The sequence below is a fragment of the Betta splendens genome, chromosome 15 (genome assembly GCF_900634795.4).
Source record: "Betta splendens chromosome 15, fBetSpl5.4, whole genome shotgun sequence".
Taxonomy (NCBI): domain Eukaryota; kingdom Metazoa; phylum Chordata; class Actinopteri; order Anabantiformes; family Osphronemidae; genus Betta; species Betta splendens.
In genome coordinates this window covers 10514968-10533883 of record NC_040895.2, presented here as the reverse complement: position 1 = coordinate 10533883, position 18916 = coordinate 10514968, and the positions used below count along the sequence as shown (strand labels likewise).

Below are 18916 nucleotides of genomic sequence, written 5' to 3'. Positions count from 1 at the left end.
AAGCAAAGTTTCTTGACTCTTTTTATTTGTATTATGTTTCACATATTACTCAGTTCCAAATAGCTGCTGTTCATATTTTAGCATTTCCCAAGAGAATTCTGATCCCAGGGTCATTATAAACAAATTATTTCCTGTGTGTGTGCAGACAGTTGGTCTGGTTCACTGAGTAAATGTAAATATCCACATGCTTACTTTAGTGTCTCTGCAGTTTTAACTTCTAAAATCTAATTAAACAACTTAAACAAAAAAGTCACAAGTTCCCATTTATAAAATTTATTTACATCTCAACATCTCAAACATTTTGTCATGCAGTTTATCACAGCAGCAGTGTTTTATCCTAACCATAATTAACCTAATCCTAATTAGCTATAAATAAATAAGTCATGGTCTTACAGTAAAGTATAAATAACTACATCATGCTGTTTGACTTACTGTCTACAGCACTACAGTACATGTATTCATATGACACTTTATGGGATTGCAAGGCTTTCTGATAGTGTAACTGATAACACACAACTTTACTGTTTACAGTATACAATATATCCTCAATTCATTACACAGAATCTTTGGTCAATTTCTACAGCTTCTGAAATTAAGCTTCCATTTCTCTGTACTGAGTCCAGCTCCAGTCCTGATCCTAGATAGAGAGCAAAAAGAAGACTTTATTTGATCACAGCCAAACCAATCCAAGCATAGTGTGCTTGACATTGAATACTGTAATAATATATATCAGGGTAGGTGCTTCTGGCAACTTAAATCTAAATAGTAAGCAGGATAAGTGAGGTGTATCTAAATTATTACATATAGATATATTTTGTACCATGACACTGTGCTCCATTTCCTGTGTGGCATCTTGAAGTAGGGCAGTTAGACAACTCAGGTAACGCTGATTCTCATCCAGTAATTGAGGAACAGATTCACTGAGAGACAAGAGATTTTTAATAGTTGAAATGTCATTTAGGATCATTAGTGCATTTGTACAAGGCACTAGTGACCTCTTGTGGCAATTTTGTGGTTTGTACAAAGCTTGGCAGCAGATCGAAGGAAACATTGAACAAATTCTGATTAGATTGATTTAATGTAGCTGTGCCCTTTAACAATATCCTTCAAACAGAGTTGTAATATTTACAGAAGTGTATAATTACTAAACATCTCACCTGTCAGTGGGCGGTTGCACAATGGTCTGTGGTAGAGGACTGCTCTGGGCCTAAAAACCCAACAGCACACTGTATTAGGTACAGCACTACTTGAAGTATATTTTTAATGGTCATGGGCATTAAACATTAGTAATGCCAAATAATTATTTCTGTAGTGCCTCTTTGTTGTTTACTCACACAGGCAATCTTCAGGAGGTACCAGAACTCCTTCTGGCGCTTCATTTGCATCTGCATAACTTCTGCCTCTGCTGCCTTTATGTCCTTTAACGCGTTCTCCAATTTAGGGAATAAATCAACTATACGCTGCTTACACACCAGCATTATACTGTAATAAAAGAGAGATAGGGCCAGCCACAAGTGAGGCCTCAGGAACTGTAGAATAATCCCTCAGTTGAGCTCAAATGCACACCAGTGTATGTTCACTTAATACCAGTTCACTTACCTCAGGTGATTGTACAAATCTTTCAGCACTCTGTCCTGGTTCTGAACTGTTTGGAGGATGGTCTTTACCATGTCTGAGCTGTCACTGTAACCATGTGGGGGGTCAGCACCTGTAAGAATACGCTGTTATAGTTATTCGCATACATACTTACATACATACATATATACACCCACAGAGTCTTCTAATTAAAAGCAATCTTCTATAAATAAACCACTCAGACTTTCTAATGATCAGATCCTTACAGTAACTGTCAAGTGGACTACCTTTACCACATTACCTTACAGTACTGTATTTTTTATAATTTTAACTCACTTTTGCATTTGGCTTTCAGTTGTTTGTAGAGTTCTATGGCTCTGTCCTCACTGAAAGAAAGGGAGAGAGTTACCTTGTGTACACCACAATATTGTAATGACAATGGTGTAATTATGATATACTGACAGCTGTTCCAATACATCTTCTTGTTTCCTTGCATGTTTACTCCTCTGCAACTCCACAATCTCAGAGTGTAGAGCCACTATCTCTTCATCCAGATACCCCACATCTGCAACCTAAGGCAAAGAAATATCCTCAGTATGTATTGCAGTAAAGACTTCTTTAAAAATAACTGGAAACTGTCCAACCTTTGTAAACTCATCAGCCTTCTCCTTATTATCCTGCCATGTTTTCAGCATTTTTTCTGAAGCTTTGGATAGACAACAGGGCATCAGGCTTCAGTATTGAAATATAATAACCATATTTATATGGCAGCAGACACTTACAAATGCCAGATTGTTTTTGCTTGATGTACTGCTCAAGGTCATGCTGGATACTGGTCTTAAAGAAAGCCAGTTTGGCTCGGAGCTGCTGAGACTTGGAGAACAACGTGTTCTTGTACCGTGTTAGGGTGGTATTGTAACGCAGCAGACTTAGCCTGTATGAACACAAACACACTTAAAAGGTTGATTCATTGTGTAAGACTATGTGCGCCTGTGTGTATTCAGGCACTTACATGGCAGCCCTCTGGCCCTGGTACAAGTGAATGTAGTCCTCTTTCAATCCACAAACATAGCTGACCGCTTCCCCCCACACCTTTCTCAGCGCAGACAGTGGGAGCTGTGTCTTAGTTTCCCTGACTAAGATAAACACACAGCAAACATCATTCCCATGTTAACTTGGACAAATATGACTGATATGCTGTAGATTTCAAATCTAAAGGAAACCCACCAGAGACCAGAGGCAAACTTCATGCACATCATGATTTCATCTCACCTATAAAGTTGACACTGCTTGGCAGAGGTCTGGCAGTCAGTGGTCCAGCGTACTTAGTCAAGCTCTTATCAAACAGGAAGATAATGAAGGTGTCCCAGCCTCGCTGAAACATAACAAAATAAACATAACAAACTATGCAAATAAAATACTGTAGATCGTACTGTCTACTGCAGTCCGTGTATACGTGTGATAGAGTCTGTTTGTGTTTGTGTGTGTGTGTGTGTGTGTGTGTGTGTGTGTGTGTGTGTGTGTGTGTGTGTGTGTGTGTGCGTGTGTGTGTGTGTGTGTGTGTGTGTGTGTGTGTGTGTGTGTCTGCTCCAACCTGAATGCGTGTTGAGAAACTTTGCTATTTCCACCTCGACACCCAGTCGACCAACAGGCCAGGAGCCAAGAGACCCCCTGTGTGTGTGTGTGTGTGTGTGTGTGTGTGTGTGTGTGTGTGTGTGTGTGTGTGTGTGTGTGTGTGTGTGTGTGTGTGTTACATACCAATCCATCTGGAAGACAATGTGCAGGTGGTCTACGTGGGTCGAGGGAGTTTCCCGTCTCAAGCAACAGTTCCTGACTCAGCGGAGTGATGTGTGTCTTAGTGTGCGTCTCCAGACGAAGCTGCAGTGAATGTAAGCTTTCCTCAGGATCCAAAACCAACGAGTGCAGTTGGGCTGATGTCATGTCTAGGACATGAATCACCTGGAGGCATAAAAGTCAAAACAACATCCTCTAGTCAATATGCATTTACATAACAATAAAGCCCAAAAAAATACAAACAAGATCTGCATTACCAACCTTCATGTTAAGAATATTCTGTAGAACAGTGTAGAAGTTTGGTTTGTTTGTGCAGGGATCCAGGCCTCCACCACGGGTTGCAGGGTCCCACAGTAACAGCATCTGGAGAAGAGACTCGACTGGTTCCAGTAGTGGCCTTTGAGCACACGCACACAGATTAGATTCACGTGGGATACATTTACTGTAACAGGGTGGAACAAGGTATTGTCTTTTTTTTTGTCTACCTTTTTTTTGTCTACCTGCTGAGATTGAGGGGGTATGGAAGATGTGTAGAAAACCTGACTTCTCCGCTCATATCCTCTACTGCCATTATGTCTTTGGGGCCTTTGTTTTTGACCTTACTGGTCCTACAAAAGCAGGAAAACATGAAACGCATGAGAGAAAAGTACCTAATACTAATAATGTATCATATAAAATGTATGATCCACTATAGACAAGCATTACGGAATACAGTGATTCTGTAGTGACTATTACGTACTATAATACCACACATCCAGGGCTCAGACATTGAGACTGTGGACACTGTTAAATACCTGGGTGTTCACCTAAACAATGAACTGGACTGGTCAAACGCCACAGACTTTGAATATGCTGTTGTATGTACAAGTATTCTTAAAACAAGTATGTACTAGTATTACTGTTTATCTTGCACTATTACTACTATTAGTTTCCTTTTGCACAATTTTTGCTGTTGGTTTTTCCTTTTTTTTTGTCTGTCATGCTGCTGCTGTAAACACAAGAATTTCCCCATTGTGGGATTAATAAAGTCTTATCCTATCCTACTCTAATGTCAGTGAGACAGAAAAAAAACTGAAAGAAAGCACTACTTAACTCACCACTGTACAGGCTGCATGTGATGTAAAAAGGGGCGAAAGCCGCAAGTGCATTCAAAGATCACTGTCCCAAAGCTCCAGTAGTCCACCGTGACAGTGTAGGGTTTACTCTCAAACAGCTCTGGAGCCTGGCACACAAGCAATTTATTCATTTTATAAAATCAAACTTTATAGAAAAGATTGCTTTATAATAGCAATTATTAAAAAAAAGTACATTACACGTACCAGATACTGCAGAGTTCCAACAAATGATGTGCAGAGACTTCCCTGATCTAGGTCCTTTGCATAACCAAGATCTATGATTTTATGTACCAGCTGGCAGAAAAAATATGACAATAATGCACAGAAATATAGTAATAATAATACATAGAAAATTTTGAGTTTCAAAACTGAGTTCACCTTTTCACCAGTATCTTGCAGAACTATATTCTCTGGCTTCAGATCCCTATGAATGATCTTATTTTCATGGAGATACTGGATACCAGAGCCTGTATTTATAAAAATATGCATGTTTTTAATTATGCATTAACATAACCTGTGTTTTTAAAGTAAAAGGTGAATAAAATTACCAATGTCTCTGAGAAGTGATAGGATTTCACTCTCCTTCAGCCCACAACAGTTTTCTGGCTTATTTAACACCTACATGTAAATAAAAAATAAACTTATCAACAGTGTAGTGTTTGACGAGATAATGTTTAAATTCTTAATTTACCCATCAAGTACCTTGCGTAAGTCTCCTCTTGAGCAGAACTCCATTGCCAGCAAAGGCAAATCATTTAAAGCAATGGAGCTCAACTCCTCTGGAACATCTCTGGCTTGAACAACATTCAGATGATTCAACCTGTGACAGGTAGAGAGCCAAACGCAGACAGATTTAACAGAACAAACCCACTATATTTGCATCAGATGCAAATTAATAACAGTCCCCTCACTTCTTCATTATTTGAATCTCCCTGCTCCAGCGATCTTTATTCTTGGAGTTCAGTTCCAGGCGGCAGAGTTTCATAGCAATCTTCTCACCTGTCTCCTGCGCCACACACAAAGAGAGTAATACAGAGAGTAAAACACAGAGAAGTAATAAAACCGCACCCAAGACAGATCTGCTGTATCACTAGGTAACAGGACTTACAAGGTGCTGGTATAGGTAGACGTTCCCAAAACCACCTGTCCCAAGTTTCTCCTTCATCTCCCAGGAGCCACATTGTTGGCTCTGTCTGAGTCCAGTCCGCTCCATAGTGTGTGTGCACCAAGTGTAGTCTGCAAATGGAAGCTCAGTTAGTAGAGCAAGGCTTAGGAAGCACAAGGTCCGAGGTTCAAGCCTGATCAGAATGCTTTGATTCAAGCCCACCAGGGCTCCAGGTGTGTCCTTGAGCAAAACACTGTGCCCTGCGTGGCAGCCCACTGCTCCCACAGGGGATGGGTTAAACGCAGTGGATAAATATTGTTGTGACATTGTAACAGATGTGATAATGACAAATAAAGGCTGACATTCATTTATTACGCGTGTACGAGACTTGTACCTGGAGGGATTGCTTCGTTAATGCCACCACACAAAATCACAACAAGCTGAGGTACCTGTCAACATGCGAATTTCATGTTTATAAAGCTACACCTAAGTTACTTCATTGTACACACAGACAGAGGCAACAGGTGACTCCACAAACATCATAAACTCACCTGAGCAGAAGTCTCCAGATGATAGTTAGCTTAGCGTTACTTCAGACAACATCATAGTTAGCTAATCGTACGGTTTGTCTTCTTATAAAGTTCAAACTAAGTAACTGAATAGACGGAATAGACCTTTTAACATATACAGGTCAAAAACTGCACAAAAGTTGCTGATTACGTTGAATCTTGAGGGGAAATTTACAGCGAAAGAGAAACAAACCTGTGTCTCAGTAAAGTGAAAGTACAAACTGACGTCAAGAAGTGGCTTCTGCGCATGCGTAAAAGTCCCTGCAGGACAACACCCTCTGTTGGGGAATTCCCACGTGCGCGAACTTCTCAAAATGTTTGAGGAGCGACCGGTTGACTTTTTTATTCTTACTATAAAATATTTTAGGACTATCAATAAGCCAACATTGCAAAAACGTTAACCGAATTTCGAGTTCTGTCAGCTGCAAAGTGTCTTCCCCAATTATGAGTAACTTGATATAATAAGATTGCAATTTTTTTAAAGACCATAACAGTGTAAATTATAACATGCAGAGGAGGTTTTAAAACAACGCAAAATTATTCTTCATAAATTTATGAACAGTGTGTACAGTGTGAAAATGAAAGTGAGAGTTCCATTATACTCAAGTGGTAAAAAAAAAAAGATTAAACTTTATGGTATAACTCTATTGACTTTAGGCTATTAGACATATAACTATGGGGGATTCGTATAAGCAATGTGAAGTCATATGTATATGTTCATAAGCTTTCTTCCCACTAGAGGTCCTCGCATGCTTACGCTTCAAAACCTCTGTCTTTGTATTTCTATTGATATGATTAATGTGTGTGTTTTTGAGTGTACATAAATGTGTTTAATATAAAACCTCTATAATGATTAGAACTACTTACACTTCCTGAGTTTGTACTCTATTGAAGGACACCAAGATGTTGGCAATGCTCTCAATTCTGTTGTTACACAGAAATATTTTCTTTTTCCTTTTTTTTGTTCTTTCTTTAGTTCTCTGCACTGTCAGCACATTCTTCATCTTTACACTCCCAAGATGTACATCAAACTTAAATGTGCTAAAGTGCATGAAGCAGAGTTAGCACAATACAGCAAGTTTAATTTTGACAGATTTTTGACAGCCTTAAGTAAAAGCCCAAAATTCTTTCAAAACTTAACACATAATCTAAATATAATTAAGATAACAACCTGTTTTCCTTCTTGATTCTGTTGCGGAGAAGACTTGTGAAATGACAGATGTTAGGTCAGGGCAGGGTTTTAATCATTTCTGATTCTGAAATATGTTGATCTGAAGTGGTCAGAGGCTTTCTGTCCCTTCTACAGCAGATGCACATATTAAATAGTTGTCCAGTGTGTTACATTATCTGCCTTTAGTGTAAAAATAATAAGCCAACTTCATTATTGTAAGCACATTCACATCCACATCCATCTTCTACCGCTTGTCCCCATTTGGGGTCGCGCCAGCCCATTGCAGGGCAGCACACTCACTCTTTATTGCAATTGCCTTGTGTTATTGTGGGTGTTCAGGGTTCTGCTCTACGTGCTGTACGTCTTGAGGTTTCATTCATCATGTCAGTGTTGTATTCACCATCACCACAGCCCGTCACTTCTGTGGAGCAACTGCAGAATGAGTAACTACAGTAAGGATGCAATGAGTTTAACAAAGCTATGTATGGAGACGAGTCGTCAGGGAGAAATCAAATTTTCACAATCTTTTACAATATAATGAGGTTGCAGAAGGTTGCGTTAAATATATTGAGACTGTGGTGGTTGAAACGAAGTGGACTGATGCAACACAGACACAGATGGTTGTTGGTAACAATAAAACAACGCTCACTGCAATTATACTGTGTGTGGTTTGTCTTTGATTAGCAAGTACTGATCTTTAGTTATATTTATTTCACCATTTATTCATTTTATTTTATTTAAGCTTGTTACAATGTGAAACTTAATTAGTCTGTTGGCAGCAGCCATTTTGTTACTCATTGGGTTTAGTGAGATTATGACGAAGCTTCCTAAAAGGTCACTGTGTGCAGGCTGTTAGGAAGATAAGATCACATCTAAAGGTGTGTGACTTAAACGAGTGAAAAGCTGATGAAATTCTTGAGAAGGAGTGTGAGATATTCAGTATGTAAAAATAAACCAAGTGGAACTAAGCTTCCTTCTTTGTTGGTTTCAAAGAAGATGTTTTCATGGTTGAACACAAATAGATTTGGTCATATACTTTGCTTTCTAATGTGACATAAGAATAAAACAGTATCTAACGGTAAGCAAATACACAATTGGAAATAATGTGAAAGACTGCTACTACATCTAAAGAATACTTTACAGTCTAGTGTGTTTAATGTGAAAATTATTTGTTTAAAACATTTGCATAAAAGGGGGAATTAGATATAGTTATAATAAATAGAATAGAAAAAATAAAGAGTCTTTTAGTCCACTTTTCCTGTATAAAACATTTCTACTTTAAACAGCCTTGTGTCTGTAACAAAGACAACAGCCAACTTTATCGAGAAAAAAAACTCGGACAGGTTGAAAGTGTGAGTGTAGGTACAGTAGACAGCATGAGCCTAAAGGCATGTGTTTACCACTGTGTGTAGCATGCTTCTACACTAAGGGGGGCAGAAAATCTGAAACAATATTTGCAACTGGCAGTGTATTCCGGGTTTCCTTGAGTTGTGTTATTACTGTGTTATACTACGTTTAGCTAAGGCACCTTAGGTGGGGTACGGGTCAGTCTAGGCTGCTGCAGCAGATGAATTCAGTCAATATTGTGTGCCAGTTGTTTTATGCTTCCTTCCCTTAAAAAGACATGTCATATCTGGTTATTGTCACTGTTAAAAAGAAGGAAATGTGAGTCACACCAGCGTCAAAATAACTGAGGTAACATTTGTGGAGGGGACTTTAGAAATCCTCGTGAACAAAATCATAACAATGCCCTTTGTTTGAGGGGCGATCATGACAAAATATTTTAGAAAGTTGTGCAAGGAACGGTGTCTTGAAACACAGCTGCTCTGTGATCAAAAACAGGCTTTAGGAGCACAGAAGCACTTATCTGGTAAAATGATCATTTTGTGTCTTTAAGATTACATGTCTCTACTGGATTAATGATGCAAAAGGCTGATGATCAAAGAGGATGTGTGAGTCAGTGTATGGTCATTACGCCTAAAACAATGGCAATAAAGCATGCACACACACACAAGGCTGTGTCTACTTTGTGTGAGCAAACAGGGTTCATTAAAGACAGGTTTTAAGAAGAGAAGTAAAAGCAGACAGAAATAAGAAACCAAATTTCACATGACGAGCTGTGATCACAAGTTACAAGCCACTTCCTTCTTCCTCTGTGAAAGCCTAAAAGAAAATAGTCTTTATCCCAAACATAACACGTGTTGTAATTCCCATTTCCACTTTTAAAATAATTCCCTCTGACTGTGAGGAAATAATGTAAAACCTAACCTTTGGAATAATCATCCTAATATTTAATATTTTGTATCAGGACTGCCTTAAAGTGTTTCAAACAAATCCAGATGTGCAGAAGAGCAACTGGCGACCTCAGCACACTCCACTCCCCTCCCACATCCCTTAGAGGATTGTAACATGTCTGTATTGTTACTCATTAATTCACTAAACAAATGATACAGCTGTGCTTAAGTATCGATTTGATTGGTTGTGAACAGATTGGCCTCGGAAACATCTGAACTCACGTGCAAATATATAACATGCCCAATTTTGGGCATGTTATATATTGTTTCAGTTTTAAGGGGTTAAAGGAAAGAGGGCCGTGGGGGCTTTTAGTGTGTATGTCATAGGACATGACTAAGAATTTGCTGGTCAGCAATTGGATGTCTAGAGATCTTTTTACAGTTTTTGCTAAATCCCTCCCATTACTGGTTTAAATGGGAGGCGACACAGGGAGGATCAACACTGCAACGCCAGCGGAGCCAAGAGCCTGAGCCCGAGTCCTCCCACAGCACGGGTGCAGACCTGAGGACACAGGGAGCAGACAGTCGGTCCAGCTGCAAGAAATACCAGGAGCTTCAACAGGACTGCACATCTGGACACACAGGTAACAGAGCAAAGAAGTGTGTGACACTCAGCATAATGTATTTAGAACAAAGTTTTGTGTTTGCTATGACCGTGACACCTCATCCTGGAGATATCTAGTGATTCTATTCACATTACAGAAGAATTAGGATATAATGTTGGGAACATGTGCAGAAATCAGCTAAACTAAAGTGATGCAGACCTCATTGTACAGATGGAAGTGATCTGCCTGGAGAGAGGTAGCATGTAATACATAGGAAGCTGTGGACAGTTTATGTGCCGTCACACGGTTGATTTGTCCATTTAAGGATCTGTCCCTAAACGCTTTAAACCAGTCACTCAGTGTTATGTTCCATTTCTGTTTTTTTCTCAGACCAAAAATATCCCCAATAAGAAGAAGCAAAACCAGAAGCGAAGATGAAGTTGTTAGTCACCCTCGCCCTCGTTGCAGCGCTCGGTGTTAATGCGGTGAGCGACCACAGGAGGAAGTGAAGTACTGTTTCACTCCGTTGACGACTCATGGGTGTCGGTGATTAACACTGTTTGTCCTGCGCTTAGGTTTGGTCACGAAGGCGGCCCAAACAGAGAGAGGGTGAGTGGACTGCTCAGCCAATACCCCGACATAATATTCCCCATCTGTCGCTGCATGGAGTCAACGTTTGTGCCTCTGTCTTTTCATTTCTCAGAGACCTGTCTGTCCGGGGACGGGAGCAGTTACAGGGGCTCCGTTTCCGAGTCGGTGAACGGCCACAAGTGTCTCAACTGGGACCTGTTTGAAAACCCATGGGGAGCTTCACAGGGTATTGGCAACCACCGTTACTGCAGGTATACTTCAAATCGCCCCCACCTGCTGTGCATGTGTGAAATTGTAGATACCAAATATACAGGATAACAACTATTTTAGAGCAAGATGTTAAATATTATTGCTTTGGAACTTTAGGAATCCCAACCACAGCCTGATGCCGTGGTGCAGAGTCAGGAGGGGAAGGAGATATAGTCGAGAGTTCTGCAACATTCCCAAATGTAAGAGTGATATCAAGAAGCTGAGAATCAATAAAAGATTAAATTATTTTTCAAGAATATTCTAATGACATCTGTTTTCTGCTACCATGCAGGCCCCACTTCGGTTACAGGCGTGGATACAGGTACGGCAGCATTGTTTCAGGACCGTCTCTGGCACCGCGTCGTCTCCTTCCTGAATCTCACCGGCTCGTCCTGTTTGCCCCTACAGAGCTGACGTGCGGAGAGAGGACGGAGCGGAGGATGCACAAAGTGGTGGGCGGCTCCTTCACACCCATAGAGTCCCACCCATGGGTGGCTGCTCTCTTTCGTGGACGCAGCGCGTTCCTCTGCGGCGGCTCTCTCATTGCGCCGTGTTGGGTCCTCACGGCTGCGCACTGTTTCTCCAATGTGTAAGAAGCAACACAAGCCCTTCATTAGAACAGAAGTAATGGCAGCATGACTCGTATGGGTTCATTATATTATAATTATTATCAATACAGTGATGTCGCTGCGGCCCGGCGTCTGTCTGTGTATCTGGGGAAGAGTGCCATCAATGCCACCGATAATCACCGGGAGCAGCGCTTTAATGTGGAAGAAGTGATAATGCACCCAGACTTTGACGAAAACACCTTCAACAATGACATCGGTGAGCACCCGCCATGCGCCCTACAGTACATTCATGTAGGTGTGACAGGACTGACGTGTCCGCCTTAACATTTTAGCGCTGCTGAGGATCAGAGATGCCGCCGGACGTTGTGCCGTGAAGTCCGCGGCCACTCGGACCGTGTGTCTCCCTCCGGCCCGCACTCAGCTGCCCGCGGGGTTTCAGTGCAGCATCGCGGGATTTGGGAGAGAGCGATACGGTAAAACCTGCCGGGCCCGTGACCGACTCTGACCTCACCTTCCGCCGTTTCAGCGTTTCTCACGTCACAGCGTGCGTTTGTCTGCAGACTCGTGGCATTACTCGCAGCTCCTGAAGCAGGCCGAGGTCAAGCTGGTCTCCCAGACCAAGTGTCAAAGCAGCTTGTACTATGGCGATCGAATCACTGGGAACATGATCTGCGCCGGGAGCCCTGACTGGAGCACAGACGCCTGCAAGGTGAGGGGCGGAGCCAGCGTCTGGTTTTAACATGTGGCCCTCGGTGCTGATGCTGACTGCGGCGGCCTCTCCTCCTCACAGGGCGACTCCGGCGGCCCGTTGGTGTGTGAGGTTTCAGGTCGGATGTTTCTGTTCGGGGTGGTGAGCTGGGGCGACGACTGCGCCAAGAAGAACAAACCCGGTGTTTACGCACAGGTGACCGGCTACAACGAGTGGATCGCACAACAAACAGGGCTGTCACAGTTCACACGAGGAGTAATGTACCCCATTAAATGAACCTGAACCCATTTCGTTCAGTATATTTTATTGTATATATTTTATAATACTTTTCAATATTAATAGAGAGGCTATTAAAGACAAGCTACAATTTATTATATTGAAGGATTGTATTTAATAATTTCTGTTGTACCAGGCTGGCCCTGCTTTTTAATATTTTTTAATAAATAAACCTTTTGTACGTATTAGACATTTGCTCATTCTTGTCTTTTTCTTTTCACTTGCAATCATATAAACACACACTTGCTCATTTTAGGCAAGAGCTTCTAAGCTGACTCTGACTCTAACGCTGACTCTTTAGTACTGTTAAGTTGGATTTGTCGCAAGTTCAAGTCTACAGCGTGTCCTTCAATGAAGTGTTCTCGAATCAAACACTGGGGGGCACTGAAGCACTAAAATAATTTAAAGGCGGCTCATCAAACTCAAACTGGAAGCTTAACACTAGAACTACTGGGTTTTCTAAATATACCCATTCCCACTAGAAGGTGGTCAAATGATCTGCTCGGCTAGCTGAGACCCTGAATCATCTGTGAACAGCTGCCTTTGTTAGGTAAAGAGGGCCATCACTGACGCACTCTAGGTGGTGGGTTGCGTGGGCTTGCTGACCCTGCTCCTGTCTGCAAGGCTGCACAGTTCCTATGAGTCTAAGAATGACATCCACTGTTACAATGTTCAACCGCTATGTGCTTGGATTTACAACGTGAAAGGACGAGTGTCATTGTTGCGGTCTCACCGAAGGAAGCAATAAGATATCATCATCAATAATACAATAAGACAGTTTTAGATCCTTCTCAAATGTGGCGAAGCTTTGTTTATTTACAAAAAAAACTAGTTCAAATATTGTTTGCACTGTAACTTCATCAAAAATTACAGAAAAGATGACAGTACACTCATCAAGTTTTAACAAATGTGCAATAAAAAATATAAACAGAAAACGCTTGAAAACGTTTTTTATATTCCGTTTATTTCGTTATTACTGCTTTCACCTGTACCACATAAAGTCATTGTAGAGCTACAGCCATGTTCCTACAAAGTTAACCAGCTTTATTTCGTTATTCCCTCTTTCATGTCCGTCTGTTGAATGAAAGTGGGCGTGGCCATCCACGTCCCAGAGCGGTGACACTGGGGGAAGGGGAACGCGCATCAACACGCAGGACAAAGATCTGCGTTTCTCTGCTGCTGCAGCCTCGGCTGCGTTGGGTTGTTAGTGTCCCTTTCACCTCTACCACATGAAATGTGTTCCTGCTAAGTTGATCTTGAGCTGCTATCAGAATCGTTTTATTCCCCAGGTTTGAACAGGGCAAACATTATTTTTATTTACAAAAAAATTAAAACGTTCACATGTGATTTGCCCGCTTTGATGTAGACAAAATTCTTGAAAGCGTTTTACATTACATCCCGTTTATTTCGTTATCCCCACTTTCATATCTGTCTGATAAATAAAAGTGGGCGGGGCTATCAGTCCCGTAGCAAAGGTAAGCGCTGACTGTGGGGGCTGGGCGCATCAACATACAGGACAAAGACCTGTGTTCCTCTGCCACAGCCTCCTCTTTCAGCCTGTTGCTTTGGGCCGTTATTCCCCCACTTACTGGAGCCACATGTTGACAAAGTTGACCAGCCGCTTTTATGTAGACACCAAACTCTATAAAGCATTTTACTTTACATTCCGTTTATTTCGTTATTAATATACATGTAATTGCAAATGCTGCTCTGAGCTCTTTTACTTTGATGAGTTTTGTGTCTACATGAAAGCGGGCAGAACAACGTCCATGCGTGTGTCACGCTGAAAGAAACATGGCTGTAGCTCTGCAATGACTTTATGTGGTACAGGTGAAAGGGAAAATAACGAAATAAACGGAAATATAAAACGGAAACGCTTTCAAGCGTTTTCTGTTTAAATTTTTTATTGCACATTTGTTAAAACTAGATGGGTGTACTGTCTTTTTTCCTAATTCTTAGTGACGTTACAGTGCAAAGCGTATGGGATTTTTTTGTAAATAAAAATAATTAAATAAATGGAATATAAAACGGAAACGTTTCAAGCGTTTTCTGTTTATATTTTGTAAATAAAAATAAACCCGGTGAATAAAAACGATTCTGATTCTGAAAGCAGCTGATCAACTTTGTAGGAACACATTTCATATGGTACAGGTGAAAGGGACACTAACAACCCAACGCAGCCGAGGCTGCAGCAGCAGAGAAACGCAGATCTTTGTCCTGCGTGTTGATGCGCGTTCCCCATCCCCCAGTGTCACCGCTCTGGGACGTGGATGGCCACGCCCACTTTCATTCACCAGACGGACATGAAAGAGGAAATAACGAAATAAACAGCTGGTTAACTTTGTAGGAACATGGCTGTAGCTCTGCAATGACTTTATGTGGTACAGGTGAAAGGAGTAATAACCAAATAAACGGAATATAAAACGGAAACGCTTTCAAGCGTTTTCTGTTCACCCAAACTAGATGGGTGTACTGTCATCTTTTCAGTAATTTTTAGCATTTGCATGTTGTTGTATATGAATAACGAAATTACGTTTGACAAAACTGTGAAGAGTTCCGTGTCTACATGAAAGCGGGCAGAACAACGTCCGTCTATGACTCACTGCCGAAAGCGGCTGGTGAAACATGGCTGTAGCTCTGCAATGACTTATTATGTGGTACTGGTGAAAGGGGAAATAACGAAATAAATGGAATGTAAAACCGAAACGCTTTCAAGCGTTTTTTTGGTTTATAATATATTTTTAATTGCACATTTGTTAAAACTAGATGGGTGAGCGGTGTACTGTCGTCTTTTCTGCAATTTTTAGTAACGTTACAGTGAAATAATGTGTGAACTTTATTTAGTTTTTTTGTAAATAAGCAAAGCAGCAAAACTGTTTTATTGTCTTGTTAATGTTTTTTATTGCTTCCTTCGGTGAGACCGCAACAATGACACTCGTCCTTTCACGTTGTAAATCCAAGCACATAGCGGTGGAACATTGTAACAGTGGATGTCACTCATAGACTCATAGGAACATGAGTAGGAACCCTGCTCTGCCTTGCAGGCAGCAGCAGGGTCAGCGAGCCCATGCGTCCCACCCCACAGAGTGCGTCGGTGATGGCCCTCTTTACGTAACAAAAGCGGCTCTTGGCAGGGTGCCAGCTGGAGCGTGGCGGACAAGTGATCACCCAGCCGTAGTTAGGGGTATATGTAAAGGTGTACGTCCCTTAGTAGTTCTAGTGTTAAACAATATTATTACAAGCTGCAGACAGCTGTTGGTTTCATGCACACTTTTAGGAGACAGTGAATCAGTCAGATGTGAAACTGCCTGGAAAAAATCAAGAACTATCAGTTCACGTCACATACATAAAACTGGAATAAATGTTAAACTGGATTAATATTCACACCCTGTGGTTAATTATAGAACAAACATATATAACACTCATAGTGCTTGAAAGAGAACATCAAGCTCTGTTAATAATTGCCAACATTGCTTAAAAGCTTCAGAGTGAAGAAATATTATTTGTGTAATTTTATATTCAAGTTTTTTTCACTTATTTTTTTTCCTTGATCCATGGAGGCAAAACCCAAACGTTTTAGTTTTGTTATTTGAGTAAATATAAGTGAGATCATTTTGAATTTCAAACTAATGACAAAATATGAATGTGCAGTGAATAAATACAGTGTATAAAAACAAAAAAAATGCACTTAAGTCATTGCAGCAGCTGCAGTGAGACAGGAGCATCTTCTCCCTGATCACATAAACACACACTGCTACAGTGCAATGATTACAACAAAGCTACCACAACTGGTGCTGCTTCACAGTCTGTGCCTCTCTCTGATAGTAAGTAGAAGTGGCAGAGAAAGTTTGTATAATAAGGAATAAAAGATGTTTATTTTGATTTTTGAGGTTTCATTCTCAATCTATGTCAGTGTTGTATTCACCATCACCACAGCCCGTCACTTGTGTGGAGGAACTGCAGAATGAGTTCCTAAGGATGCAATGAGCTTAACAAAGCTATGTATGGAGACGAGTCGTCAGGGAGAAATCAAATTGTCTTTGATTAGCAAGTACTGATCTTTAGTTATATTTATTTCACCATTTATTCATTTTATTTTATTTAAGCTTGTTACAATGTGAAACTTAATTAGTCCGTTGGCAGCAGCCTTTTTGTTAGTCACTGGGTTTAGTGAGATTATGACGAAGCTTCCTAAAAAGGTCACTGTGTGCAGGCTGTTAGGAAGATAAGATCACATCTAAAGGTGTGTGAAATGAGTGAAAAGCTGATGAAATTCTTGAGAAGGAGTGTGAAAAATTCAGTATGTAAAAATAAACCAAGTAAAACTAAGTTTCCTTCTTTAAAGGTTTCAAAGAAGATGTTTTCATGGTTGAACAAAAATAGATTTGGTCATATACTTTGCTTCTAATATAACATAAGAATTCTCAAATCAAACACTGGGGGGCACTGAAGCCCTAAAATGACTTAAAGGTGTCTCATTAAACTCAAACACACTGAAAGCTTAAACAATATTATTACAAGCTGCAGACAGCTGTTGGTTTAATACACACTTTTAGTAGAGAGTGAATCAGTCATATGTGAAACTGCCTGGAAATATTCAAGAATTATCAGTTCACGTCACATACATAAAACTGGAATAAATGTTAAACTGGATTAATATTCACACACTGTAGTTGATCATAGAACAAACATATATAACACTCATAGTGCTTGAAGGAGGCAAAAACAAAACCTTTTAGTTTTGTTATTTGAGTAAATATAAGTGAGATCATTTTGAATTTCAAACTGATGACAAAATACAAATGTGCAGTGAATAAAAAAAGTGTATAAAAATTAAAAAATGCACATAAGTCATTGCAGCAGCTGCAGTGAGACAGGAGCATCTTCTCCCTGATCACATAAACACACACTGCTACAGTGCAATGATTACAACAAAGCTACCACAACCGGTGCTGCTCCACAGTCTGTGCCGCTCTCTGATAGTAAGTAGAAGTGGCAGTTTGAGACAGTTTGTATAATACAAAATAAAAGATGTGGATTTTGGTTGATGGTCAACAATAAGGGGCAGGTGTGTGTGGCTCTGTAAGCTAAATGCTAATGTCAGCCTGCCTTAAAGATCACGGCGACTGCTCATGTCGACCAGGTCCATGTTCAACAAGGATGTGTGAAAAATGTGAGCAAAAATATTGATTTCTACATGTCGTTCTGTTTCCATGGGCTTATTAAACATATTTACAGTGTGACTCAGGGAGAGACACTTGTTTATGTCCTTTTTCAGCGCGATACACGGGAACGACGCTCTCCTAAACATGGCTCTGCTGCTGCGGAGGGTGTGTGTGTGGGGGAGGGGAGGCAGAGCGCCACCAGCATGTTTCTCAGGAACGTCCCAGTGTTTATGCGTTCAGTTGTCCACTGGCTCACAACTCCCCCCCCCCCTGAAAAATGGCAAGCAATCACTCAGCACGAAGACACACAGCGCGAACACTGGGATGCGAGATGAATGGCGACGTAGGCGTCCTTACTGTTACGGGCCGTTCCAAGCAACCTGCTGCTGTGCTCTCTGTCAAAGTGCTGTTTGGACAAGTCCACATATACAGACAACTCACAGCAGCGCTGCTGGAGCCGGTCGGCATCCATCTGAGTCCCCCTCAATTACTCACACACACAGTTTATTTTACAGCTTCTCTTACTCTCAATCCATTTAAGGCTGTGAGATGCTGAGTAGGAGTCTTGCTCCTCTTTAAGGACAATTCCTAACGAAGAGACACACACACACACACACACACACACACACACACGGGGGGTCTCTTGGCTCCTGGCCTGTTGGTCGACTGGGTGTCGAGGTGGAAATAGCAAAGTTTCTCAACACGCATTCAGGCTGGAGCAGCGGGGACAGTCCTTGCAGCAAACACACACGGACCACCTGCATTTCCCCTCACGACGCGCTCGGACGCGGGGCAGCTGTTCGCGGAGAAGCCTCGCTGTCACAGTAAACATGTCGTGGGGGGAAGAGTGTGTGGGTGCAGTGCAAGAACTCGGAGAGTCCTTCTTTCAGCTGCAGCAAACTGAATCCCTGGTCTTTATTTAGACGTGGACTTTGAGGCCTGGAGACATGAACTCCTGACCCACCTTTTAATGAACGTAGATCATGTGTCAGATGCAAGTTTCAAGCTTCATAAAAAGAGCCGAGCCCCACGGCCACCGGCGGTTTTCTTAAACATTAGGCAAGAGGACGGGTCACATCCCCAGCGTCCTCTATGGTTTCATGACCTTTACCAGCCCAGGGAGCAGCTCTCAAACACAAGGCGACTGCTGCACCTGATCCCCTCCTCTTCTTCTCCCGTCCGCCGTCCT

General features: G+C 41.4%; 2 protein-coding genes across 2 annotated transcripts; one reads left to right on the top strand and one right to left on the bottom strand.

The window, feature by feature from the left end:
* Positions 1 to 257: 257 nt before the first annotated feature.
* On the bottom strand, positions 258 to 6385 carry LOC114870842 (inhibitor of nuclear factor kappa-B kinase subunit alpha-like). Its single transcript, XM_029175996.3, has 22 exons — positions 6141 to 6385; positions 5593 to 5720; positions 5396 to 5490; positions 5187 to 5304; positions 5033 to 5102; positions 4863 to 4951; positions 4689 to 4778; positions 4467 to 4591; positions 3870 to 3977; positions 3631 to 3766; positions 3334 to 3534; positions 2848 to 2950; positions 2588 to 2711; positions 2358 to 2509; positions 2220 to 2281; positions 2038 to 2147; positions 1912 to 1961; positions 1600 to 1708; positions 1335 to 1482; positions 1158 to 1207; positions 821 to 920; positions 258 to 637 (listed from the first exon to the last, which is right to left on the bottom strand). The coding sequence occupies exons 2-22, from the start codon at positions 5695 to 5697 to the stop codon at positions 593 to 595; spliced, it is 2190 nt and encodes a 729-aa protein (XP_029031829.1). The 5' UTR covers positions 5698 to 5720; positions 6141 to 6385; the 3' UTR covers positions 258 to 592.
* A 3664-nt stretch (positions 6386 to 10049) lies between these two features.
* Positions 10050 to 12752, top strand: plaua (plasminogen activator, urokinase a). Its single transcript, XM_055502657.1, has 11 exons — positions 10050 to 10207; positions 10559 to 10653; positions 10744 to 10777; positions 10872 to 11010; positions 11126 to 11208; positions 11301 to 11330; positions 11417 to 11597; positions 11688 to 11833; positions 11910 to 12050; positions 12138 to 12286; positions 12368 to 12752. Exons 2-11 carry the CDS (start codon positions 10603 to 10605, stop codon positions 12560 to 12562), a joined length of 1149 nt encoding a protein of 382 aa, XP_055358632.1. The 5' UTR covers positions 10050 to 10207; positions 10559 to 10602; the 3' UTR covers positions 12563 to 12752.
* Positions 12753 to 18916: the final 6164 nt, after the last annotated feature.

Bases quoted from the DNA above. Each gene is read 5' to 3' on its own strand.
- plaua (XM_055502657.1), top strand. From the start codon at position 10,603: ATGAAGTTGTTAGTCACCCTCGCCCTCGTTGCAGCGCTCGGTGTTAAT. The intron at 11,209-11,300 runs GTAAGAGTGATA...GCTACCATGCAG, and splicing joins GTTCTGCAACATTCCCAAAT to GCCCCACTTCGGTTACAGGC. The intron at 12,051-12,137 runs GTAAAACCTGCC...GTTTGTCTGCAG, and splicing joins ATTTGGGAGAGAGCGATACG to ACTCGTGGCATTACTCGCAG.
- LOC114870842 (XM_029175996.3), bottom strand. From the start codon at position 5,697: ATGGAGCGGACTGGACTCAGACAGAGCCAACAATGTGGCTCCTGGGAG. The intron at 3,978-4,466 runs GTGAGTTAAGTA...CTGCTTTTGTAG, and splicing joins CACATGCAGCCTGTACAGTG to GACCAGTAAGGTCAAAAACA. The intron at 1,962-2,037 runs GTCAGTATATCA...CCTTTCTTTCAG, and splicing joins GAAGATGTATTGGAACAGCT to TGAGGACAGAGCCATAGAAC.